Here is a 24,635-nt window from a genome sequence, read left to right on the forward strand (position 1 = left end):
GCACGCATGCGCGCCAATAAAACACTCCAACCAAAACTCTCCTGTGCGCTCCCTCGCTGTCCGGGTGGAAACCAACTCCCGATTGGAACGGTCTGGACGGGCTGAGAAGCTTTTACTTTTCAGGTTTTTTTTGTTGTTGTTGATGATGCTGCTGTTTTTTTCACAGTAGTACATCTTCCGCACAGGATTTCGAGCGGTCTGTAAAACCCGAGCGACTCGTTAAAGACCTGAAGCGTCTCCGCTCTAACGGGGCAACCGCCCCGTGTTGCCCGGGGACTGTTTATGCCGTGGCTCCTGCAGACCGTTAGGGACGAGGGCTGGAGTAAATTCAGGCTTCCAACGCGTTCCGGCCGATTCCGGTCTCCCTCGCAGAGAACTCCAGGGACGCGGAGGAGCGTGTGAACAATCACAGCGTTAGTGTTCGGGGGGATTCTAGGATCCGACGACCGTACAGGCTTTTTTTCGTTTGGATTTAACCCCCGCGGTGGCACGAATCGGCGCTTCCGGGTCGAAGGGCCGCTTGGCCTCCCGCCCCCACGTGTTCTCGGCTCTCCCGCGGCCGCGGCGCCCGCCGTGACCCCGACCCTCGGCCCCCAGGCTGTTCCCGGCGTCGGCCGCCGCCGTCGGTGCTCGAGTATGATCTCTCTCTCTCTGCCCTCGGAGTCGGGGGTTCGCGGGCTGCGGGAGGGCGGCGGGGTGCGGGGGTCTCCCGTGCGGGGCTTGGGCCGGGCCGCGATCCCGGGGGCTGCGGCTGGCTCCCCGCAAGCCCTCTCCCTCGGACCGGGCGGGGTGTGGGAGGCCAGGGCTTGTTTTAGGATAGCATGCAGGACACTGGAGCTGACGGGCGGGGAGAGAGCCCACCCGACACCGTCCCTCTCCTCGTTTTCGTTCTCGGGAAGGCGGCTCCTGAGTCCTGAATCTAAGCTTAAAAACGTGCAAAGGGACCTTAGGGGCCCAACCATGACGGCTTGGATTCATCATGTTTTAGCTCTCGCAGTATTTTCTCCACTAAGGCGGGACTCTTGGGCTCTGTGAGCATTGTTAAGAGGGCGACATTGTCGGAACTGCCAGGAACCTTGGGGATGAGGCTTAGATGGAAAAGCAGAGACCTTGTCTGCCCTTACGATCTCAGGTCATTCAGATTTTAGGCCAATGACCCTGGCGGCCCGGGAATCAAAACGCTGGCTCACAACAGGTTTATTCTTTTCACTTTTCTGTTAACATTTTTAAGACTATATTTGCTTTTTCTTTTCCATTCTTTCTACACACACGTACACTTTATCTGCCCAACTCTTGACAATGTTTGGAGCCTCCAGGAGGTTTAATCCTAAATTCTTCAGGAGATACCTTTAAAAAGAAAAAAAAATTTTATTTCAAAGGCAGAATTACAGACAGGAGAGACACAAACTGGGATTTTCCATGCCCTGGTTCACCCTGGGCCAGGCTGAAGCCAGGAGCGCCTTGCAGGTCTCCCCCGAGGGCGCAGGGGCCTACACACTGGGGTCCCCTACCTCTGCCTTCCCAGGCACAGTGCCTTTACCCACTATTACTACTGTACAAGCCCCAATGATGCTTCTTTTTTCTATCACTCATTGATTTGAAAATCAGAACTCCTGTAAGAGAGGGAGAGATGGGAGTTCCCCCTGCTGGCTCACTCCCCGGATGTCACACTGCCAGGACTGGGCCAGGCGAAGTCCAGGGGCTTTGCCAGGTCCCCAGTGTGTAGCATGGGCCCACGCACTCTGGCCCTTTTGCTGCCTTTCCTAAACCGTTAGCAGGGATCTCAAATCGTTGCCCATAGTGGATGCCAGCATCACGGAGCAGCTTGATCTACCATGCCACAGTGTGGCCAAGAAGTCTTTTATTTTTACCCCAAAATGTTTCCATTTCAATTCAGGATCTGCTCAACTTTCAGGCATTGTGTTCATTTATCATAATTCTTTAGAGTTTTGATATCGGTCCTTAACCGCCTTACAACTTAGACATTTTTAAAGGGATTATAAGTTATCCCACATGGTGAATTTTTCTTGATCATTCCCTCATGATTAAAGTCAAATCCAACATTTTTGGCCAGAATGCTACTTTGGTAATGCTGTAGATCTCACTGTGCCCACCAAGAGATACCTTGTGTGGGGGCCCCAGTGTCTGCCAGACCAGGCTGGGCCCCTTGGCTGAGGTGTTAGCTTCCAGATCTTTGCTTCAGTGCTAAGCGCACTGAGCCCACATGTACATCCTCAGTGAGGTGTGTCTGTCACTCAGTCGCTTCTTGAGCCACTGAATGATCTTTGCTTGCATGGCAACAGGTGCCAGCTGCCAGTACCAGTGCTCCAGGGACCAGGAGAACTCCAGGGACCACGTCCGAGGACGTGAAGACACTCAGCGAGGGTGAGCCGAGTCAGCAGTCAGCCTGTGACTTCAGAGTTCCTGCAGATCTGCAAGTCACACTGGGAAATGCGGGTTTTCCTGATGTAATGATGTTTGCCTGAATTAATTTTCTTTTTTCAAGATTGACTTATTTATGTATTTATTTGAAAGAACTGCAGTGAACAGAGGAAAAGATAGACTCTTGTACCCACTGGTACAAGTGGTCAGGGTGATGAGGGCTGGGCCAGGAGGCAGCCAGCAGCCTGGGGCTCTGTTTAGGTCTCCCACATGGCTGCAAGGGTCCACACGAGGGCCATCTTCTGATGCTTTTCCAGGCACGTTAGCAGGGAGCTGCACTGACTCCCTGTGGCCGTCATGGCATGCTGCTGTCACAGGCAGGTTAGCAGGGAGCTGCACTGACTCCCGGTGGCCGTCATGGCATGCTGCTGTCACAGGCAGGTTAGCAGGGAGCTGCACTGACTCACGGTGGCCGGCATGGCATGCTGCTGTCACAGGCAGCAGCCTCACTCCGTGCGGCACAGTGCCAGCCCTTAATTCATTATTTTCAGGATCTTCATCTAGTTTGTTCTTCTAGTAACTGAATTTTCAGTCTGACAAGAAAAGTGATTTAGGGAAGGAACCAAGTGTACTGAAGAAGAGAAATGTAGTTAAAAGGAAGAAGATATAAATGTAGCATACCAAAAGAAAAAAAAAAGTGTTTTTTGGAGTTAGTGGAAAAAAGATGAAGCACGCCATGTGTTACGTAAGGGATGGTAGTTGTCACGACCCCAGGTAGTGACGTAATGAAAACGGATTCGGAAGGTAAGGCCTGCTGTCCCACTCGCTGAGTACAGTCATGGAAGCATGTTTTGTAGTATTTCTGAGCGCCTTCCTGGAGTAGCACAAGAACCATAAGTGTAATATGTACTTCTCACGTGGGAAAGGCAAGGATAGCATACCATGTAAAAAAAAAATGCTAAATTATAACTTCACAATAGAGGGAATTAGCTTCACTTACTAGAAAGGAAGGGCTTTTCACGATTTTGGCAACAGAAGTTAAGTTTTTGTGTAAAGAATGCACCCCCATCATGTTGTTTTAGTCCTCTGATTTTTCAGGTGTAAAATCCGTCGTCTCTGGAGACATTCAAGCCAAGGTTGGACAACCGCTTTTCCAGAACTGAGAAGAAACTCATGCATCAAAAAAGGTCGGAGCCTTATGATAAAATCTCCCTTTACTATTTTTTTAAATTTATTTTTCCTTTATTGGAAAGGCAGATATACAGAAAGAAGGAGATGTGTAAAGATCTTTTGTCTGCTCGGTCACTCCCCAAGTGGCCACAATCACCAGGGCTAAGCCAGGAGCTTCTTCCTCGACTCCCATGTGGGTGCGGGGTCCCTAGGCTTTGAGCCATCCTCTTCCACTTTCCCAGGCCTCAAGCAGGGAGCTGGATAGGAGCTAGAGCAGCCAGGACACAAATCGGTGCCCATATGGGATCCCAGAGGGTGCAAGACAAGCACTTTAACCACTAGGCTATTGTGCTAGGCCCCTCCCTTCACTGTTAAGCTCTCTGGTTCTGCAACATTTGTTTGGCCCAGAAATCCCTTAGTGTTGCTAAGCCGGGTATGGTAGAATTTTCCTATCCCATCTGTGCCCATGTTTCAGAGACTTCACCAGAGGGCAGTTCTGATTGGGTGTTGGCCTCTGCACTAGCACATATTTGTTGTAATATCTGAAAACTGGGATCAAACCAAGGAAAGCCACGTTGCACAACCGCTTTTCTCTCCATTAGTGCCTGTTGGATTTCTGTCAGCTAAATTTAGGATTAGTTAACTACACAAGACTGGCAATATAGACAACCTCAAACGAGCAAGCAAATCTGGAACTCATTTGTCTTCTGTCAACTCCAGTGTTTTTTGACAACACTGGATTTAGTGTACATATTCCCAGTGTTGATGGCTACAGAAAGTGGCTTTGCAGATGTAGGCAGACCTAGAAGATTAATATTAGTTCTTGTGTTCAACTGTAAGTCTGAATGGTATTTGTAGAAATATATAATGAGATTATTGTAGAGAACACAAAATATATCACAGCAGTGGTATTTGAGTAGAACAACTATTAATTGCGTTTTCTAAAATCCCAATAAATGACATATTACTTGAACAATACAATAAACTTTATTTTTTTGTTTGTTATTAAAGATTTATTTTTATTGGGAAGGCAGATCTGCAGAGAGACGAAGAGACAGAAACATGTTCCATCTTCTGGCTCTCTCCCCAAATGACCACAAGGGTCACAGTGGCCTGAGCTGAGCCAGTCCGAAGCCAGGAGCCGAGAGCTTCTGCTGCTTCTCCCACTTGGATGCACAGTCCCAAGGCCTGGGCCATCCTCGGTTACTTTCCTAGGCCATAAGTGGGGAGTTGATGGCAAGTGGAGCAGCCAGGACATGAACTGGCACCAATATGGAATGCGGCTCTGTGCAGACACAGGGTTAACCAGTTAAGCCATCATGTGAATTCCCATAATACAGTTTTAAGAAATTTATATTAGAAGACAATTCCAGAGGCCAGCATTCTAGTGTAGTGGGTCCAGCCACTACCTGCAGTGTTAGCAAGCTATATGGGTACCATTCCATGCCCTGCTGTTCTGCAGCTAATGACCTAAGAAAAGCAAATATTATCTCCCTTTCTCCCCATGCTGATGACCTGGATGGAACTCATTTAAGGAAAGGCAGTCCCTGTCAACACCACTCTGGGCACTGCTCATCTACCCCAGTAGCGGCCTCCGTCGGTCACCATGAACTCCTCGGAGGGGAGGCGGGAGGAGGCCAGCGCAGGGGACCAGCCTCTGTCCCTTAGAAAACCTGAACAATATTGTAACTTTCTGGCTCTGACCTCTAGTTACACTAGGTCGAAAAAGTCAGTAAAAGACATCATTTTAATGTAAAGAAATAAAAACAGAAAAAAGACAACCAGATTTTGGCATTATGATTAGTGCTGTGTAAATTCCCAAGGTGTTATAAGAATGTCAGGTGTGCGTGCACTTTGAGTGTGAGATGGAGGAAGTTTGGCTTGCTGGGTGTCCTCCTAAAGTTGAGGGAGTAGATTATGCTGGTCCAGGATCTAGTGAAGGACCCGCGGACCTCAGGGAAACGGCTGCTGACCTGGCTCCTTCGTGGGTTTCTGTTTGTTTTAAGATTTGTTTATTTAGTTATTTATTTTTATTGCAAGGTCAGATATACAGAGAAGAAGATCTTCCATCTGAAGATCCACTCCCCAAGTGGCCACAATAGCCACTGCTGTGCCAATCCGGAGCCAGGAGTCTCTTCCAGGTCTCCCATGTGGGTGCAGGGTCCCAAGGCTTTGGCCATCCTCGACTGCTTTCCCAGGCCACAAGCAGGGAGCTGGATGGGAAGCCGGGCCACCAGGACTAGAACTAGTACCCATAAGGGATCCTGGTGTGTGCAAGGCAAGCACTTCAGTCAGTAGGCTACTGCACTGGGCCCTAAGATTTGTTCATTTTTATTAGAAAGGCAGATTTACAGAGAGAAGGAGAGACAGAGAAAAAGATCTTCCATCCGTTGGTTCACTACCCAAGTAGTTGCAACAATCCAAAGCCAGGAGCTGCTTCTGGGTCTCTGACATGTGTGCAGGATCCTAAGGCTTTGGGCCGACCTCCACTGCTTTCCCTAGGCTGCAAGCAGGCAGCTGGGTGGAAAATTAAGCAGTCGGAGCCCAGCACAGTAGCCTAGTGGCTAAAGTCCTTGCCTTGCATGCTCCAGGATCCCATATGGGCACCAGTTCTAATCCTGGCGACCCCACTTCCCATCTAGCTCCCTGCTTGTGCCTGTGAAAGCAGTCGAGGATGGCCCAAAGCCTTGGGACCCTGCACCTGCGTGGGAGACCTAGAAGAAGCTCCTGGCTTCGGATCAGCATAGCATCAGCCGTTGTGCTCACTTGGGGAGTGAATCATCGGACGGAAGATCTTCCTCTCTGTCTCTCCTCTGTATATTGACCTTCCCAATAATAAATAATCTGTTAAAAAGAAATAAATAGAGAGTGAAGCAGTTGTGACACAAACCAGCACTCATATGACGAGTCCAGTGTTTGCAAGGCAAGGATTTAGCCACTAGCCTACTGCACCACATCCTATTTGGTTTTTTGTGGGGTTTTTTTGTTTCTTTGTTTTGGAAAAGCAGATCAGATTTACAGAGGAAGAAGAGACAGAAAGATCTTCCATCTGCCAGCCTACTCTACATTGCCTGGGACTGAGCCAATCCGAGCCCAGGAGCCTCCTCCTGGTCTCCCACACGAGTGCAGGGTCCCAAGGCTTTGGGCCATCCTCGACTGCCTTCCCAGGCCACAGGCAGGGAGCTGGATGGGAAGTGGAGTAGCTGGGATGTGAACCCGTGCCCATGTGGGATCTTGGCACAATGAAGGTGAAGATTTAGCTGTTGAGCCACATTGCTGGGCCTTTGTGCTTTTGTTTTTAAAGTTCTTGCAGAACAATAATTGCTTGGGATTCCAAAAAATCTCCCATTTAGTTTTGCTAACAGCATTTGCCGTGCTGCATCATGTACTTTTTCCCCCCAAAAAAGAGTCCCAGTAAGAGAGCTCTTCCATTTTCTGATTCACTTCTCAAATTGCTACAGTAACCAGGGCTGGCAGGTGAAGCCAGAAGCCAGGAAGTGCATCCTTGTCTCCCACATGGGTGGATGGGCCCAGGCAGGTGCCCTATCTTTTGCTGCCTTCCCAGGATGGTGAGGAAGAGGCTGGAGCCAGGAGGAGCAGCTGGGACTGGGCCCGGCACTCGAGTGTGGGACGCCAGCCTGGTCAGCAGCAGTTGAGCTTGCCGTGCCTCACTGCCAGTCTGCATGTGCCCGCTGTGGCAGGTGAGAACGCAGTAGAGGCACTGAACGGAAGCTGGATGGCACACTACAGAATGCAGGCTTTTGCCAGCGGCTTTTTCGTGCACCATTATTTTTCAGGCTGTTGTATATATTGATACTCATCTTTATTACTGCTGATTAGTATACTGGATTAAACCATGCATCTACTGAAAAACACCTGGTATTTTTCCAGTCTTCATTTTCCCTTACTTTCTGAGACAACTATTAGCTCTTCTGTATCACCCTCGTGGCCCAGTGTGGTCAGTAGCTGCTAGTTGCCTTTTCTCATTCAATTTGAAATATTCCTGGTTTATATTATGAGGGTTTGGGGGTTTGTTTGTTGTGATCTGGCTGTTTTGCACATCTTGTGAGATTTCAGTGAAACCTCCTGACCATGCTCCATCAGAAGTCGTGGGGGGGGGGGACTAGCGCGGCCTCTCCTCCCTCCGCGGCTGAGGGGGCGCAGCGAGCCCGGGGCTGGGAGGGATGGAGAGGGTCCTCGCTGCTGCTCACGTGGCCTCCAGATGCCACAGGGCAGGGCCATCTGGATTCCGGCGGGGCTTCCGTCAGTACCTGCAGGGAAGGGAGTGCAGCCCTCCGGGTTCCAGCACTCCGTGTGGGAGCAGGGAGGGCTCCTGCGGGGCCGGCCATACTCCGGGAGCTGTGCTGGAGCACACCGCTGACGGACGGTGCAACACACCGCTGACGGACGGTGCGACAGCTGACGGACAGGGATGAAGCCCGCGGGTGTGCTTCCCTGTCAAAAATGCGCCTTGCAGGCTGCTTTTGTCCTGGCTCTCGGATCGGCACTGCCAGGTTTTAGGGGACAGTTTGTGACTCCCCTGCTCCCCGCTGGCATTGGCAGCTTGCCAGGTACTTCAGCTCCAGGTTGTATGGCAGACAGAAAACACTAGAAAACATGCTTCTCCAGTCCCAGGGCCCTGTGTCCGTGCAGCCCCTTCTCTCCACCTTGTCTTCTTACATGTGTTTCATAGACCATCCAGTGTTGGCCGCACCCGGGAACAGAAAAACAGGTCTGCCCCACCTTGTGCACACACAGTGCCTGGGGTCCGTATGGTCCTAAAGCAGCACACAGCCTCCTGGGCATTTAAATGCTTATTAATAGAATTAACACCTGGGCCTGGCAGCGTGGCCTAGCGGCTAAAGTCCTCACCTTGAATGCACCGAGATCCCATATGGGCACTGGTTCTAATCCCAGCAGCTCCACTTCCCATCCAGCTCTCTGCTTGTGGCCTGGGAAAGCAGTCGAGGATGTCCCAAAGCCTTGGGACCCTGCACCCATGTGGGATACCTGGAAGAAGTTCCTGGATCCTGGCTTCGGATCTGCGCAGCACCGGCCATTGCACTCACTTGGGGAGTGAATCATCAGATGGAAGAGCTTCTTCTCTGTCTCTCCTCCTCTCTGTATATCCGACTTTCCAATAAATAAATAAATCTTAAAAAAAAAAAAATAGAATTAACACCTGCCAATTAATCTCAGTTGTAACTGCTAAGGTTCCAGATTCTAATGTGAAGTGAGGTGGTTGAAATGAGTATTCCCTGACTTGGATGAGCTGAGGGGTCTGCAGTGGATAGTCTCCTACTGGAACGTGCGAGTGCTGCTTGTCACAGCAATATCTGAAACCCTGGGACTGTGAGTATGTTACAGGGAGCTTACACAGTAAAACCAAACAAGACGCCGTGTGTAAACCTCTGACACTAAATTAGCGGAAGAGCATTCTTGGTCAGTTCGTTGTCCAGAGAACACTAGTTGTCTGAATGTTGGGGTACACTAGGATCTTTGCTGTCTCGTTTGCTCCGTGTTACAGTTCAGTGGCGTGCATAAGGGAGTTGTGGTAAAAAAGGCAGCTGAAACCCTGTTAGTGCTAACCGAAGTATTGGCTACAGTACAGGTGATGAGATTTGTATCCACCATTACTCAGCACTGCGGCTGTGCCATCTGGAGTGAGAACCAGCCTTCAGGGAGGGAAGAGCTGGTACCTTCCTGTGCAAAACAGAGGAAGTGACTTTTTAAACTATCTAATTACCATAAAATCATGTAAAGAAACAGAAAGGAGGGCAGGATATATGCATGCAGGCAGGGTGGTACCCGCCTGATGGGAGTGACAGGATGGAATCACCATTGATTGCATGCTTGTTCTTCGAGAAAGAATGCTACTTACTCCATGATGGTGCCATACAGTGTGTGCTAACATTGAACTTCCTACTTATTTTCAGCTCCTTGGAAGCTTCGCAGAAATGTCCTGCTTTTCACAACCTCTAAAGACACTAAAAAAATCACTCAGTTCATTTTCATATGTGTTATCAGGGAACTCAAAGCTAAATATGAAGCACCATAACATGTTAGCCTGCCCTGCCCTTCTTCCTGTTTCCTTTTACTTTGTTTATTTTCCACGTGAGCAGCTGTATTGTATGACATTATTTCATACGAGATATTCCGTCTTTCTAGAACTGACTAGGATAGTGTAAACAGTGATGGGCTGGCGCACACGTGCACCTGTCCTGCGGTTAGGATATGTGCAAACTTCAGCAATCCACAAAGATCCTTTTCCTTGTCTTCCCTCTTCTGTCAGCCCAGGCTGGATAGATCCCAAGTTTCCAAGGAATTTCTGATTGTCCTACTGGAACTGTACACTGTCTGTAACTCACTTAACTTAAGAGTGTTTGGGATCTGTAGATGTCTTCCATGAGGGTTGTTCACTGGTAATTGATGGTGTTAACAATTAACAGAACTTTTGCACTTACTTAGGTCATTAAAATGTAAAAAAGATCATTAGTAACAATCAAATTAACTGAAGTAATTTTAGGAGATACTAGAAATTGTTTGGTTTCTCTTGTAACTTCACAAGGCCTGGGGCTTTAACAGATGTCTTTGCAAGATGGTAGAGCAAACTTTCTGGAAACTAGAAATTTAGGTACAGGGCCTTTAATTCTCCTTAGAATTAGGAAATTAAATCTAAAGGATAAGGTTCTGTTATCATTAATGATCTGTAAGATTTGGATGCCCTCTAATCCCATAAAGTAAAATGTATAAATATGAATAATGATTATCTCACTCTTTAGCTATAAACATTTACAAGTTGACAAACTTTTTTTTTAATCAGGTGACTAATACACATATGAAAAGAGTATGGCTGGACAAATACCAGAATCTGATCAGATAAAGCAGGTAAGGTATTCTAATACAGGCAAAGGCTTTCACTGTTATGTCGCTCGGTGAGCTTGCAAAGTAAACATTTGTATTCTAGTGGACATTAAGTGATATAAAGCATATATGTTATTCATCTGACTAGTAATCAGGGGAAAATAAATAATCAGTTAAAAGCTGTATTTGTGGATGATATATACCTTTTCAAGTTAGCAAAAGAATTCATGTCATTCAATATTTTATCAGTATTTAAAGTTTCAAAAAATTTTTGTTTTAAAAGCCAAATATCAAAAAGACTTTTCTGATCTGCTTGTAGTTTAAGGAATTTCTTGGAACCTACAATAAACTTACAGAAACCTGTTTTATGGACTGCGTTAAAGATTTCACAACTAGAGACGTAAAGCCTGACGAGGTATGGAAGTGCTGCTCACTGAAAACTCGGACTCCTGAACAACAGAGTCCCTTCCACAGTTCATGCATTCCCACTAGTTACGGAAGTGTGGCTGCTTGATAGAGCTGAAGTAAACAAGCTCCCGCGGGCTTGGGCTGTAACAAGGCCAGACCTGCCAGTCACTTTGTACCAAGGTGGACATTCCTGGGGAAGATGCGGGGGCTGCCGGGTTACTGCTCGCTAGCAAACATTCTAAATAATTCGCCTTGGGTCATGCTGCCCTGGTGAGAGAAACCCCGACGTGGCCCAGAAAACCTGGGTTCACTTTGGAAAATTGCAAGTCTAAACTTTCAGTGTTCCTACCTGAACGGATCATGATTTAATCAAAATTATTTAAAATTCCTCCGTAGAGAGATGTTGATAAACAATCATGCCAAAAACCTAACATAACCAATAATTAGTAAGTACTTAACAAAGTTTAGGAGAGATGCTAAGTGTAAAGCTGCTAAAAGTAGAGGGTTGAGAAGTTAAAAATGTTGAAAATAGAGTTTTTTATTAACAGGAACTCACAACTGTGATTTTATATATATATATGATTTTTTAAACTGTGATTATACTTTAAGGGATAGGGATAAAGGGATAGGAAGGTCAGATTTCAGTTTTTATTGACGCATGCTTGAAAATCTAGTCCAGAAGGGTTTTGAAGGCAGGAACTTCCCATTGTCCTTAATGCCTGGGAAACTAGTGCATTTAGTTTATATTAACTTTTCTGTCAATAAAATTGTCAACAAACGAAAGTGACAGTCAGTTGCAACCAGTTAATACTACTTAACTGTCAGATATATTCAAAGAAAAGCAAAACACCCCTGGCTGTTCTTTTAGAGTACATGAATTTGTAAAAACTTACATTGTTGTATTGTCTCTTGCATTTTTCCTTCCCATTTTTAGACTACCTGTACAGAACATTGTTTACAGAAATATTTAAAAATGACACAGAGGATATCCATGAGGTTTCAGGAATATCATATCCAGCAAAATGAAGCGCTGGCAGCCAAGGCAGGCCTGCTCGGCCAGCCCCGATAGGCCCTCACGGTGGACTTTGGGTGAGAGATTGCCAACCAGGGGTTGCCCTGAGAATGAGGATTCCTCTGCCAACAGCCCCTGGAGCAGCGGGTGCCACGGGAAACCATCTGTCCTGGCTGACCAGCAAAGGAAACCACTGGAGAAACAAAAAGTGCTGTTCATCAGACCTAACTGAAATAGAAGGCTTTACTCTTAAATAAAAATGATAGGATGCCACGTGTTGTTGAGGCCTTATAATGCAGCAGTTTGGTCACTTCACTAGAAAAATAAACCATCATTTATTCAGTTGTGACTGTTAATTTTCAAGCAAAATATGTGTTCAATCATGCAAAAGATATGAAAAGTTTATTACAAAATAAATGGAAGTATCACTGAGCAGTTGTTTATACTCTAGAGTACCATAGCATTCTGACTGACAGTGGATACGCTGAACGTTTCTCACGCGCGACCATCCTCCAGTTACTCCTGGTCATTCATGTCTGCCTCAAATTGCTGGTAAATACACAAAACAGTTGTTTGTGGATCATTCCAATGTACGCTTCTTGGGTCAGAGTAGACATCACACATTCTCGTCTAGCTGGATTTCACGTCTTCAGCACACACCCTGCCCTGCGCCAGCTGGCAAGCGCTTAAGAACTGGCCGTTTGTGCTCTAATGGCATCTGTGGTGCTGAGTGCGGTTCAGAAGCTCAGAGTCCAACATGAATGACTGCAGGATTGACCAGAGACACACACACAGGTCAGCCTCGGCCATGCCACGTGACCAGGCTAACGGAGTGAACCAAAGGCAAGGCGCTATCTGTGTAATGAATTTTGAGAAAAATTCAAACATTTGTAGGAAATTCTAGTTGATACCTTAAGCATACCAATAAATGCAAATATAATAAATTATTACTGAATTAACATACATGGATTTCAGCTGATATCAAACTACTCTGCTGCTTGGTCATGTTAGAGGGGGAAGAATTATCAGTGCTAAAGGCTGAAATGTTGAAGCATGTATATGCAGTATTTTAAAAATACGCAATTCATTATTTCAAAGGAAAATGAAAAAATAATTGTTTCATTATGAGACAAGAAGAGCACCAAAAGTTTCAAAGATTTTACTTAAAACTTTGGGCAGTTCAAACACATTGCTATTTCATTTACTAGGATTTCACAATGCAAATTAAATATGTGCTTACCTGGAAAATAAGGGGAATTCTCTGCAGCAACATCTCATATACCTTGGAAGGGAGTGTGTATTTGAAAACCTTGAGGAGTTCGCGTGGTTGGCCGCACAGTAAAAGGGCATTAGTGAGATGTTCAAGCCCCATTCTGTGCTGTCCTGAAACAGACAGGTGGGTTTAACCAAAATTTTAGAGTTCTTTAAAATACACACTGCAAATTACCAAGAAACATTAAGCATTAGAGAACACCAAAGAAGCCCTGCGTGGATGAATCTGGTGGCGTTGGGAACAAGATCACTTGTCTGGGGAAATGCTGATCCTGCAAGTGCCGCTCAGCAGTGCGCCTTGCCCGCCTCCTTCCTCTGTATGGGGGAGGCGTCCTGGGGTTCCTTTGTACTTTTTATTTCAGTGTAATTAGTGTGATTTTAGTATTTTGAAGTTGCTTGTATGCTTTGAGAAATATGGATTAGATGTTTGATGTTCCAGCTGCATTAAACTTTTTAAAAATCCCTTAGGCCTGGCACAATAGCTCAGTTGGTTAGTCCTCCCCTTGCAAATGCTGACATTACATATGGGCACCGGATCATGTCCCTGCTGCTCCGCTTTCCGTGCAGCTCCCTTCCTGTGGCCTGAGAAAGCAGTAGAAGATGGTTCAGAAGCCACAAGCCTACATCTTATACCTGTGTAACAGACCAGACGAAGCTCCTGGCTTCAGATCTGCTCAGCTCTGGCCGCTGAAGCCATGTAGTAAATAAACCAGCAGACAGAAGATCTTTCATTGTCTCTCCACCCCTATAAATCTGCCTTTCGAATAAAAATAAATCTTTCCTAAAAATAAGTTCCTTTATCAAAGAGTTTGAACAAATTTAGTGCAGCATGAATTACATGCCCACAGGAAAATGAGCATGATGAACTTTGATTTCTAAGTAGAGCTTTTATACAAGTTTTAGGATGGCTGGCTAGACAGTAACAGAATGGAAATTACTGTCTTAAGTTGTAAAATGCAATGACTTAGTTTCACTTCCTTACTTTCACTTTTGGGAATCATCAAGATCAGTGAAATGGTTTGAGGTTTCAAAGCCGATGCAAGCCAGCTTCAGGAACAGGATCTGGAGTGTAACACCATGGGATCTTGAAGCTTGAGTGTCGCAGGTCATACATTAACACGGGAGGTGAGTTCTCTCCTACTTTCTGTAGCAATATTGACAGACTTAGGTAATACAATAAGTCAAAATACTTCTGATTATGTTGAACTTTTTAAAGGGGAAAAAAATGCCCGCTGTCAGGACTGGTAGTGCCAACAATCAGATACATTCAGTTTGGTCAGTTAAGTCAGTTGACAAATTCACATGAACTTCTCAAATTTCAGTCAAAATTGGCCGTATGATCCTATAACTAAATGACCATAGTTGAGGTGGGTATAAAACTACACTCTACCTACAGCAAAGTAATAATAGAAGTGATGGCAGAGGAGAGTGGAGCGGGTTGAGAAGATTACAGAAAGCTGGATGAAAAGTACAACACAGATCTCAAGGGTTGGATTTGTATCACAGAAACAGGGAGACTTCACTGAGTCCCTGCCACTGGAGATTCTCCTTTTAGTTTCATGGAGATTTCAGTACAGGCAGCCACCGCCTGCACCGCTAGCTTCCAGTGCGGACACCGGTTCAAGTACAAGCTGCTCCGCTTCCCATTCAGCTGCGTGCTACTGGCCTGAGTAAGGCCCAAGTGCCCAGTCCCCGTCACCCATGTGGGGGATCCAGCTGAGGCTCCTGGCGCAGCCCAAGGCACTGCGGCCATCTAGGGAGTGAACCAGTATGTGGAATATCTGTGTCCCCTTCTCTGTAAATCGAGACTTCAAGTAAATCTTTTGAAAAAGAAAGAAACAGCCAGGATTGAGGACTGCATCATCACGTTTGGAAGTATATAGTCTTTAGAAAGTCGATCACCTTGGGAGGACTTGTGAAGTGGCTCACCAGCCCAATCCTCTGTCTGTGGCCTGGGAAAGCAGCAGAGGATGGCTCAAGTCCCTGGGGCCCTGCACCCAGGTGGGAGGCCCAGATGAGGCACCTGACTTCAGACAGTTCAGCTCTAGTCATTGTAGCCATTTGGGGACTGTGGGTAGCGGACCTTCTCTTTGTCCTCTCTGTAAAATCTGCCTTTTGAATAGGAATAAATAAATCTTTATTTTTAATGGTGTTTTCTTTTTTGTTTTAAAATTTACTTATTTTTATTGAAAAGTCAGATGTACAGAGAGGAGAAGAAACTGGAAGATCTTCTGTCTGATGATTCACTCCCCAAGCAGCCGCAATGGCTGGAGCGAACCCAATCTGAAGCCAGGAGCCAGAAGTTTTTCGGGGTTTCCCACACGGGTGCAGGGTCCCAAAGGCTTTGGGCTGTCCTCCACTGCTTTCCCAGGCCACAAGCAGGGAGCTGGATGGATAGGAAACAGGACTGCCGGGATTAGAACCAGTGCCCATATGGGATCCTGGCATGTGCACGTTGAGGACCTTAGCCACTAGACTACCGCACTGGGCCCAGAATAACAAATCTTAAAACCTACTAAAGGGTTCACAGAAAAATATTACCCTTTTTAGAAAATAAAGGGTCCGTCCAAACTTTATAATTTTTGTTCTAATCTTAATACTTGTAATTTATCCTCTTCTAAATATAACTGGGTACATGATTGTTCCTAAAGTTAAGTAGGCATAAATTGATTTATAAGTAAAAAAAATTTTTTTAAAGATTTTTAATTTTTATTGGAAAGTCAAACCACAGAGAGAAGGAGACAGAGAGAGAAAGATCCTCTGCCTGCTGGTTAACTCTTCAAGCAGCCAAAACCGAGCTAATCTACAGCTAGGAGCTTCTTCCTGGTCTCCCATACAGGAATCCCAGTGCGTGCAAGGTGAGGATTTAGGCACTAGGCTACCGCACCAGGCCCTGATTTACAATTCAAAATTTACTTCCTCATATTCATCCTAGTCCAACTCAATAAAATTTTATGTTAAAAAAGTTTTGCTTGTCTTAATCTATCCCTTTATCCTGGAAACATTCCTATCTAAATATAAATTCAGATTTTATGAGACCCCCTCATATAATATGATTTGAAAGTTTAATGAAAGAATATAAAATAATGAATACAAAATTGCTAGAGGACCTCAGAAGTGAACTGTGCAGATGAACTCAATTTCAAGTTTCACTGATTGTGTCAACTTTTTCCTGTTTGTATCACATTCTAACAGTCTTCTCATTAATATTTAGTAGCTATTTCTAGTCCATTCAAAAAATACTTCACCTAAAAACAAAAATCAGAATGCAACGAAGTTCCCAAACATCCAGTTGTGATTGAAAGTACAAAGACCTTAAATGAATGCAACTGTGGTTCACTTGTTAAAACTCCCATGATTCTAAGCTGCCGAGTAAGCCCAAAGTCGTGGCCCTGCTAGGAGTTGTCTGGGATATTGACTTCCTCTTTGTTTTTTGAAATCTGGGAGGATACCACCCACTTACGGATTGAAACGTATCCTGAAAACGTGCAACAGAAAGAGGGAGAAGCACAGCGGCACTGTGTGTGACAGGCAGGGAACTCGGCAGCATTGATGTGTGCTTAGGGTGTAATGTTTACTTACCCGTTAGAATGGGTTATCCCACACATACAGTCTCTAAATTCCTTTTCAGGCTGTTAGTACCAGAATAAGGACATTATGGTTATATGGTTACTGCATACAATATTCATACAATACTGTAATTAAGTACCATCATTTTAATTCACAACATTGTGAAAAAATTATCAAATCCATCTGATATAACAAATCCAAGTCCACGGCCACTGTACTAAAATGGTCCCCTCCAGGCATCATGTTAAATGTAGGACATAATGGGCATTCATAGTGTTTATATGATCAAAAGTAATGAAGAATATCCACAGGAGGGCTGGCATTGTGGCACAGCATAAACCTGCCTCCTGTGCTGCTGGCATCCCACATTGAGCTGGTATGTGTCCCAACTGCTCCACTTCCCAGTCCAGTTGTCTGCTAACAGCATAGGAAAAGCAGTGAAAAACAGCTCAAGTTTTGAGTTCCCTACCACTTACACAGGAGACCCAGATGAAGCTCCAGGCTTGTCCTAGGCCAGCACTGCCTTAGCACCATCTGGGCAGCGAACCAGCCAATGGGCCACCCTCTTCCCCTTCTCTCTATAACTCTTTCAAATAAGTAATTTTTTTTCTTTTAATGCTTTTTTAAATATCCTAACAAAACAAACATAATAATAATCCTAAGAAAGCAGGAAAACTTTTTAAAAGCAGTTAAGGCTTTCAGGGTATTGATTCTCAACAGTCGTTTGGAACATGCATTACAATTCTACTTGGCAGTAAGCGGTGAGGTTTTCCCCTTAGTCGCCCCATCTGCCTTCTTCCAACGCTGCACACCACCCAGACACGCATGCTCTCTCAGACGCTAGAGGGAGACAGTGACGAGGGAAAATGCTAGAACAGTTTCTCTGAAGCACACTGGCCAAAGCCTGCAGCTATGAATTCTTATCAACAAATATTTCATGAACATACATGACAGTAACTTACTAAAGAACATCTACAAACTTACCTCTAGACAGCCAGAGTTCTCCCATCTGGATCTCACGCAAGAAAACTTCCTGCAATTTTTCATTCCTTGCTGGATCCCATAACTAAAAGATTCACAAAATATTGAACAATGAGTGACGAATGTTTGTATATGATTACTGACCAAAATTATTTTCATTTAAAAAGCACATCTTGAACCTGGTCTCTAAATCCAAAACATAACAAATGTTATTGTTGGTGTTTTTTTTATCATATTTAAGCCAATTTTCTAAAATGGAGTTACAGTTTTAGAATGAACAAATGACTTTAAAAAATGTATGGTTGGGCCCGGCACTGTAGCCTAGTGGCTAAAGTCCTCGCCTTGCAAGCACCGGGATCCCATGTGGGTGCCGGTCCTAATCTCTGCGGCCCAACTTTCCATCCAGGTCCAGCTCCCTGCCTGTGGCCTGGGAAAGCAGTCCAGGACGGCCCAAAGCACTGGAATCCTGCACCCGCGTGGGAGACCAGGAAGAAGCTCCTGGTTCCTGGTTTCAGATCAGCTCAGCTGCAACTGTTGTGGCCACTTGAGGAGTGAATCATCAGATGGAAGATCTTTTCTGTCTCTCCTCTGTATAGCTGACTTTCTAATAAAAATTAGAAAAATCTTTTTAAAAAAATGTATGGTCCACTCAAAATAGGTTATGTTTGTAGTAGCTCTGAGTCTTAGGCACTTGACCCGGCTCACTAAGAAGGCAAAGCAGAAATCCTGCTGTTTAGTGTAGCAAAGCCAGCCGGGCTCTTTTCCTGCCTGCGACGTTAGCAGTGCCTGTTGATGTGGTTGCAGCGGTTTCTCTGCCTGCCTGGTCATCCGGTTATGATCCTGTGCCTGGGAAGAAGCAACGCTGGCTTCTGTCCCCAGCACGCACGAGGACATGGGACGGCAGTTGGTGAATGCCGGGAGGAAGCTCTGCCTTGCTGAAGCCAAGTTCATGAAGAGGACCACGGCCACAAGATGGACTCTCCACTGGTAGCATGCCTAGGCCTGGGAGAAGCCCAAACTAACCAAACTAACCAAACTAACAACTCCACCAGTAGTCACTTCAGCTCCGGCCTTTTAGGGAGAGTCTTTGTGTTGCTTTTCTGCCAAGAATTCTCTTTTCAAAATGGGATGAGCTTGGAGACAGGCGAGTGGTTACCAGTTCTATCTTTCATTTTTTATTTATTTTTTTTTTTATTATTTTTTCATTGGAAAGGCGGATATACAGAGAGAGGAGAGAGAGAGAGAGGAAGATCTTCCGTCCGATGATTCACTCCCCAAGTGAGCGCAACGGGCCGATACTATGCCGATCCGAAGCCAGGAGCCTCTTCCGGGTCTCCCGCACGGGTGCAGGTTCCCAAAGCTTTGGGCCGTCCTCCACTGCTTTCCCAGGCCACAAGCAGGGAGCTGGAAGGGAAGCGGGGCTGCCGGGATTAGAACCGGCGCCCATATGGGATCCCGGGGTTGCAAGGCGAGGACTTAACCACTTGCGCCACCGCGCCGGGCCCCAGTTCTATCTTTCAAACGCCTGTCACCAGATGAGCAGAGAACCGGGAGCCAGCACAGGGTCAGGTCAGTCTCAGCACCAGCTAGGAACAGAAGAGCTGGACCGAGCAACAGGTGGTGAGCGCTGTGCTCGGCCCCGAGGCCCAGCCACAGGGGTACGTCAGCAGGTCCTCGGAACACAAAGCCATCCGGCTGGACGCGGAAGGACAGTTCCTGGGACGAGGCAGCATGGGAGATGTGGAGAGGCACGGTGAACGTTCCACGAACGAAGGACCGGCAAAGCCCAAAGGCAGGGGGCATTCCACGTGATGCAATCGTTCATCTGGACCACGGTGTGTGGACTGTGGCAACAGCGACAGTGAGCAGTTACCAAGGCCAGTTATGGAGCGGGAGCTTCATATACATACACATCATTCCCAATCCTTAGGAAATCGGGGGAGCTGATGTAGAAGACACCCGTGGAGGGCTTTATTGTCAAAACGGCTGGTCCTTAATCCACAGAGCGGACAATGGAATAGAAAGGTGTTTTTTAGTGTAAATCTATGTCAACCCATATATAGATATTCCGTGCATAGTTTTTTTCTAACATGCGTCTTCACTAAGTTTATTTAAAAGCCCTCTCCTATTCAGAGCTGCAGTTGGGAAGGAATTGGATAGAACTGGGACAGGGAGCTTATCGAGGACACTATGGCAGTAGCTAGAGCAAAAGTGGCGCTCAACTGCGAATTCCAAAATATGTAACAAGAAATGTGGGCTAGCACGAGGGTCCCAGCCCACTCCACTCCCTAACGTGAAGGGATCCCAAACCCCTGCCTGCAGCTGGGTGGGACCCAGTCCAGTCCTGCACAAATTGGACTGCGGATTCTGAGCCCCTGCGGGTAATGCACCCACGGGAGCAGTCCAAACCTGCACACATGATCTGGCTTTTTGTCTTCAATTCTTGTTCCATTTGCTCATCTTGGGAGTCGCCCTGGTAGCGTTACTCCCGCTCACCTAGGACGCTTCCAGGTTGGCACTGCCTACCCGAATTAGGGCTGAATTCCTCCTCAGCTTTCACGTTAGAAACCAGGAATTTCTCTGCAGCAGATGTTACCTCAGTTAAACCGGGGTCGGGAGCCAGGATGCGTTACAACTGTTCTAAAATGACGAGTCAAATACCATTCTGGCAGAAAATGCAGGGGCACCCATTTCTGGGCATTAGAAGGTCCCCGAGTGTGCCAACTGGGCAGTGTGGGTGTCCCCGCCACCGTGCGGCGCTAGGTGTTCGCAGGGCTAACTGTACGGTTGCCCTTTCCAAGCCCCGACTCGTTTTCCCTTCGTTTTCCTCCGGGAAAAGCTAGAGTGACAACTGGCACGCTGGCCGAGGACAGGCAGGTCCGGAGACCGGCCAGCGCCCGCACCGCTAGGAAGCCACCCCGCCGTGTTTAAAGCTCTTCACCTGTGCGCCCCGCGCCTCCGCCCTCCGCTGTTCGGCTCTTCTCTCTGCAAACACAATGCATCGGCGGGAGGGCTGCAGCCCAGGTCGCCCAGGGCCCGGGGCGCACGGTCCTCCCGGTCGCCCATCCCGCCCGGCGGCCCGCAGGGCCCGGTCCGCCCGGCCGTCGCACTCACTGTCCCGCAGGCGACGCTTGAACCCGGGGTCGCCGCGCCGCTTCCTGTCGAAGTAAATGCAGTAGCCCACGAAGGCCACGGCGCCCAAGGCCGCCAGGGCAGCCAGGAGGCCGAGCCGGGAGCGGACGCAGGACATCGGGCCTCCAGCGTCCCGCGAGCCGAGCGTTGGGCGCGGGCGACCGGCAGGGCAGGTGGCGGCCGCGAGGTCTGCCCAGCGGGCATGTGTTTTTAAGATTCATTTATTTTTATTGGAAAGGCAGATTTACAGAGAGAAGGAGAGACAAAGATCTCCTATCCGCTGGTTCACTTCCCAAATGGCTGCAACGGCCAGAGCTGAGCTGATAGGAAGCCAGCAGTCAGGAGCCTTTTCCCGGTCCCCCACGTGGGCACAGGGTCCACTGCTTTCCCAGGCCACAAGAAGTGAGATAGGAGGTAGAGCAGCCGGGACATGAAGTGGTGTCCCTATAGGATGCTGGCTCTTGGTGGTAGAGGATTAGCATCTTGAGCCACAGTACCTGCCCTAGCATGTTTTTAAACAAGCAGATGCAATGAGTTAAGCTGTTGCTTCCCACACTGGCATCTCTGTCTAACTACGAGTTCGAGTCCTTACAACTCCACATCTGAACCAGCTTTCTGCTGAAGTTTGGAGATGCAAGAGAAGCTGGCCCCGGTTCTTGGCTCCCTGCCACCCATGGAATAAACCAGCATAGGGTTCTTGGTTTTGTCCTAGCCCGGAACTGATGGTTGCAGGCACTGATAAGCAAACCAGGACAATATAAAAGTCCTTGCTTACTTTCACTTTCAGATAAGTAAACCTTAACAACAAAAAAAGCCATTTTCCCCCCTAAAATGACAATGCCATGTCATTGCCACCGAAGGTGGACGAGACTTCCAGTCCCTGTGCGCCATGTCAACGCAGGGCGTAACCGCTTCTCCCATGTGTCTAACAGGTACGTGTAGTGCACTTCCTTTGCATTCCTCTAATGCCTGGTTACGCCCAGGGGCTTTCACACACTATTGTTTACAGCAGCTTTGGGCTCACAACAAAAGGGGAAGGGAAGCACAGATGGTTCTTCATGCTTCTTTCCCATTACCAACAGCTTTCTTACGTGGCTTCCTAAAGGTGCATTTATTTTTATTTGAAAGGCAGATTTACAACAAAAATGAAAAACAGAGAAATCCTCCATCCACTGATCTGCTCTCCAAATGGCCATGAGCGCCAGAGCTGAGCCAATCTGAAGTCAGGAGCCAGGAGCTTCCTCCAGGTCTCCCACGTACGTCAGTGCAGGAGTCCCAGGACCTGGGTCATACTCCACTGCTTTCCCAGGTGCATTAGAAAGGAGCTAGATGGGAAATGCAGAGCTGGGACTTGAACTGGTGGCTTTACTGCAGAACCAGCCCTTGATGTTCTTTTTGAAAATCATAAGCCAATTCTATTGTTTCAGGAGAAAATCCCACTTTGGCCCATGTCATACTGTCTTTTATTTATTTATTTATTTATTTATTATTTATTTATTTATTTTCATTGGAAAGGCAGATATACAGAGACTAAGTGGAAGATCTTCCATTCAATGATTCACTCCCCAAGTGGCCGCAATGGCTGGAGCTGTGCTGATCCAAAGCTAGGAATCAGGAGCTTCTTCTGGGTCTCTCACACAGGTGTATTGGGTCCCAAGGCTTTGGGCCATCCTCCACTGCCTTCCCAGGCCACAAGCAGAGAGCTGGATGGGAAAGTGGAACTGCTGGGATTAGAACCAGTGCCCATATGGCACCGTACAAGGTGAGGACTTTAGCCACTAGGCTATAGTGCCAGGCCCTGTACTGTCTTTTTGATATGCTGGATTATATTAGTGAAAATTTTGTTTAGAATTAGTGTAGATATGTTCCTAAAGGATATTGGTTTTCTTTCTTGTTTTGTTTGGTTGTTTAATTTTGTTACAGTACCTTTTTTTTGGTTTGGGCAGTACTGCTGGCTTTGGAAAATCAGTTAGAAGCATTCTTTCCTCTACAATCTTTCAGTCAAAAACGGCCCAAAGCCTTTGGGCCTTGTACCCATTAGGGAGACTCGGAAATGCTCCGGGCTTCAGATTAGTGCAGCACTGGCCGTTGCGCTCACTTGGGGAGTGAATCATCAGACAGACAGAAGATCTTCCTCTCTGTCTCTCCTCCTTTCTGTATATCTGACTTTGCAATAAAAATAAGTCTTAAAAAAAAAGTGCTGTTTAGCTCTTTATTCCCTTAAAAAATTTTTTTTCTTTTTGTTAATGTTTTGATTTTTCACATACTTTATTCCTTTAAAATAGTTTTTTGTGGGGCAGGAAGAGAGTTGCCATCTGCTGGCTCACTCCCCACAGCCCCCAGCAGTCAGCCTTGGCGAGGCTGGGGCTGAAGCCAGGAACACAATGCAGCAGCCCAGCAACTTGAACGTCACTGCTCCCTTCCACGGGCCACAGTGGCAGGAAGCCGGCGTCAGCAGGGATGTGGGCCCTTCATCCCTGAAGCTAACACCCACCTAGACTCGTTCTTAACCCCTACTGGACAGACATAGAGTACTGCGCTTCACTGCTCCAGCAGGCAGCTGGGGGTACTGGAGCAGCACTCAAACCAGCACCCACAGGATGCCAGTGCTTAACGCCCTGCACTGCAATGGTAGACCCCAGGGCAATTTTTTCTACTCAGTTTCATCAATGTTTCAACAAGGCACTTGATTTTTTTTTTAAGTAGGTATTTGATACATTCTGGTTATAAAGGAGAAGGAATACACAAGTTAGGTTTGGTCAATTATGGAAACTAAAATTTTGATTTATATGTAATCTCCCACAAATAATATAATATCTAATATGTTAGTAGGAAGATTTCTTCTCAGGTGACTGAAGTACAAAAAAGTTCCTGACACAGCTAGCAGACAAAAAGCAGACATTCCTCATTGCGTCCACTAGGTAACAAGAAAAATTGCCAACCTTACTAACGCAAGTTCTAGACAACCTACTTTCAGAGACTAACCAGGATGGTAGCTAACCACAGTAATCTTAGCCTTGGGTTCCTATGGTTGTTTTGTTCTGGAAGGTTTTTAAATGCTGAAACTGTAGGCACTTAATGTAAACGCTTACTCATTTTCACACATGTATACACCCAGAAAACCATCACTTCCACCACCATAAGGAACAGATGCGTCCATCAGTCCTGCTGTCATGGGTCCCTCTGTAACATCTGGCCTACCTCTGCACACACACCTCACAACACTCCCAGGGGACCACTGGTTTGCTTTCCAGCTGTACAATGCGTATTTTCCAATCTGTTATATAAAAAGAAGCATACCTATGATTTTTTTTTCACTCAGCATAATTACCTTGAGCTTTATCTATTCTGTTTCAAATGTCCTCAGCTTGTTCTTTTTCATGGTGAAGTTGGATTCCTTTGTGTTCCCTTCCACGAACTTGAACATGCAACAGTTTATCCATTCACCTGCTGTCGGACCTCTGAGTTAGTTCCATTTGTGGCTATGATGAACTAAGCTGTTGTGTGTAGCTGGGTGTAGGCTTTCATTTTTCTGCAAGCACTACATAGTGGTGGAATGGCCCTACAGTTAACTTCTTGCGAGACTTAATTTTCCAGAGTGGATCCCTTATTTTGCATTCTCACTAACAAGGTAGAGTTCCAGCAGGTCTTCCACACTGTTCTCAACACTTGGTGTGTCAAGGAGAGCTTACAGGATCTGACATTCTCTTTAATACGATCTGCAACAAGAAATCATTTAAAATCTTAATGAGTGGAACATGGGCAAACCATGTGATCTCTGCTTCAGTTTCTTTAAGCGAAAGGTGCGCATCCTAACATTATTTTACGGACTGGTTTAGTATCA

The 24,635-nt window shown here is 46.6% G+C and overlaps 2 protein-coding genes across 9 annotated transcripts; one reads left to right on the plus strand and one right to left on the minus strand.

The window, feature by feature from the left end:
• Positions 1–170: 170 nt before the first annotated feature.
• On the plus strand, positions 171–12,178 carry TIMM9 (translocase of inner mitochondrial membrane 9). 6 transcript variants are annotated; one of them, XM_040969439.1, is made up of 6 exons: positions 456–634; positions 2,304–2,385; positions 3,481–3,569; positions 10,376–10,440; positions 10,736–10,831; positions 11,759–12,178. In XM_040969439.1, exons 4-6 carry the CDS (start codon positions 10,402–10,404, stop codon positions 11,891–11,893), a joined length of 270 nt encoding a protein of 89 aa, XP_040825373.1. In that variant the 5' UTR covers positions 456–634; positions 2,304–2,385; positions 3,481–3,569; positions 10,376–10,401; the 3' UTR covers positions 11,894–12,178. The 6 variants fall into 6 exon arrangements, with proteins under 6 accessions (XP_040825370.1, XP_040825373.1, XP_040825371.1 ...); XM_040969436.1 differs by lacking the exons at positions 456–634; positions 2,304–2,385 and adding an exon at positions 171–413; XM_040969437.1 differs by lacking the exon at positions 2,304–2,385.
• Positions 1,061–21,041, minus strand: TOMM20L (translocase of outer mitochondrial membrane 20 like). Of its 3 annotated transcripts, XM_040969435.1 has the most exons (5): positions 20,774–21,041; positions 20,601–20,644; positions 17,663–17,744; positions 13,077–13,219; positions 12,156–12,385 (listed from the first exon to the last, which is right to left on the minus strand). In XM_040969435.1, exons 1-5 carry the CDS (start codon positions 20,907–20,909, stop codon positions 12,353–12,355), a joined length of 438 nt encoding a protein of 145 aa, XP_040825369.1. In that variant the 5' UTR covers positions 20,910–21,041; the 3' UTR covers positions 12,156–12,352. The 3 variants fall into 3 exon arrangements, with proteins under 3 accessions (XP_040825367.1, XP_040825369.1, XP_040825368.1); XM_040969433.1 differs by lacking the exon at positions 12,156–12,385 and adding an exon at positions 1,061–1,347 and having other exon boundaries at positions 20,601–21,041; XM_040969434.1 differs by having other exon boundaries at positions 20,601–21,041.
• Positions 21,042–24,635: the final 3,594 nt, after the last annotated feature.

This window comes from Ochotona curzoniae, unplaced genomic scaffold, assembly GCF_017591425.1.
Source record: "Ochotona curzoniae isolate NIBS_2020 unplaced genomic scaffold, NIBS_Ocur_1.0 scaffold_4701, whole genome shotgun sequence".
In the NCBI taxonomy this organism is placed as follows: Eukaryota; Metazoa; Chordata; class Mammalia; order Lagomorpha; family Ochotonidae; genus Ochotona; species Ochotona curzoniae.

Coding starts and splice junctions, on each gene's coding strand:
- TIMM9 (XM_040969436.1), top strand. CDS start 10,402: ATGGCTGGACAAATACCAGAATCTGATCAGATAAAGCAG. Junction 10,441..10,735: donor AATCTGATCAGATAAAGCAG/GTAAGGTATTCT, acceptor ATCTGCTTGTAG/TTTAAGGAATTTCTTGGAAC. Junction 10,832..11,758: donor GAGACGTAAAGCCTGACGAG/GTATGGAAGTGC, acceptor TCCCATTTTTAG/ACTACCTGTACAGAACATTG.
- TOMM20L (XM_040969433.1), bottom strand. CDS start 20,909: ATGTCCTGCGTCCGCTCCCGGCTCGGCCTCCTGGCTGCCCTGGCGGCC. Junction 17,745..20,600: donor CGGAGGCGCGGGGCGCACAG/GTGAAGAGCTTT, acceptor TGAATCTTTTAG/TTATGGGATCCAGCAAGGAA. Junction 1,348..13,076: donor GAATTCCCCTTATTTTCCAG/GTAAGCACATAT, acceptor TTCTTTTTAAAG/GTATCTCCTGAAGAATTTAG.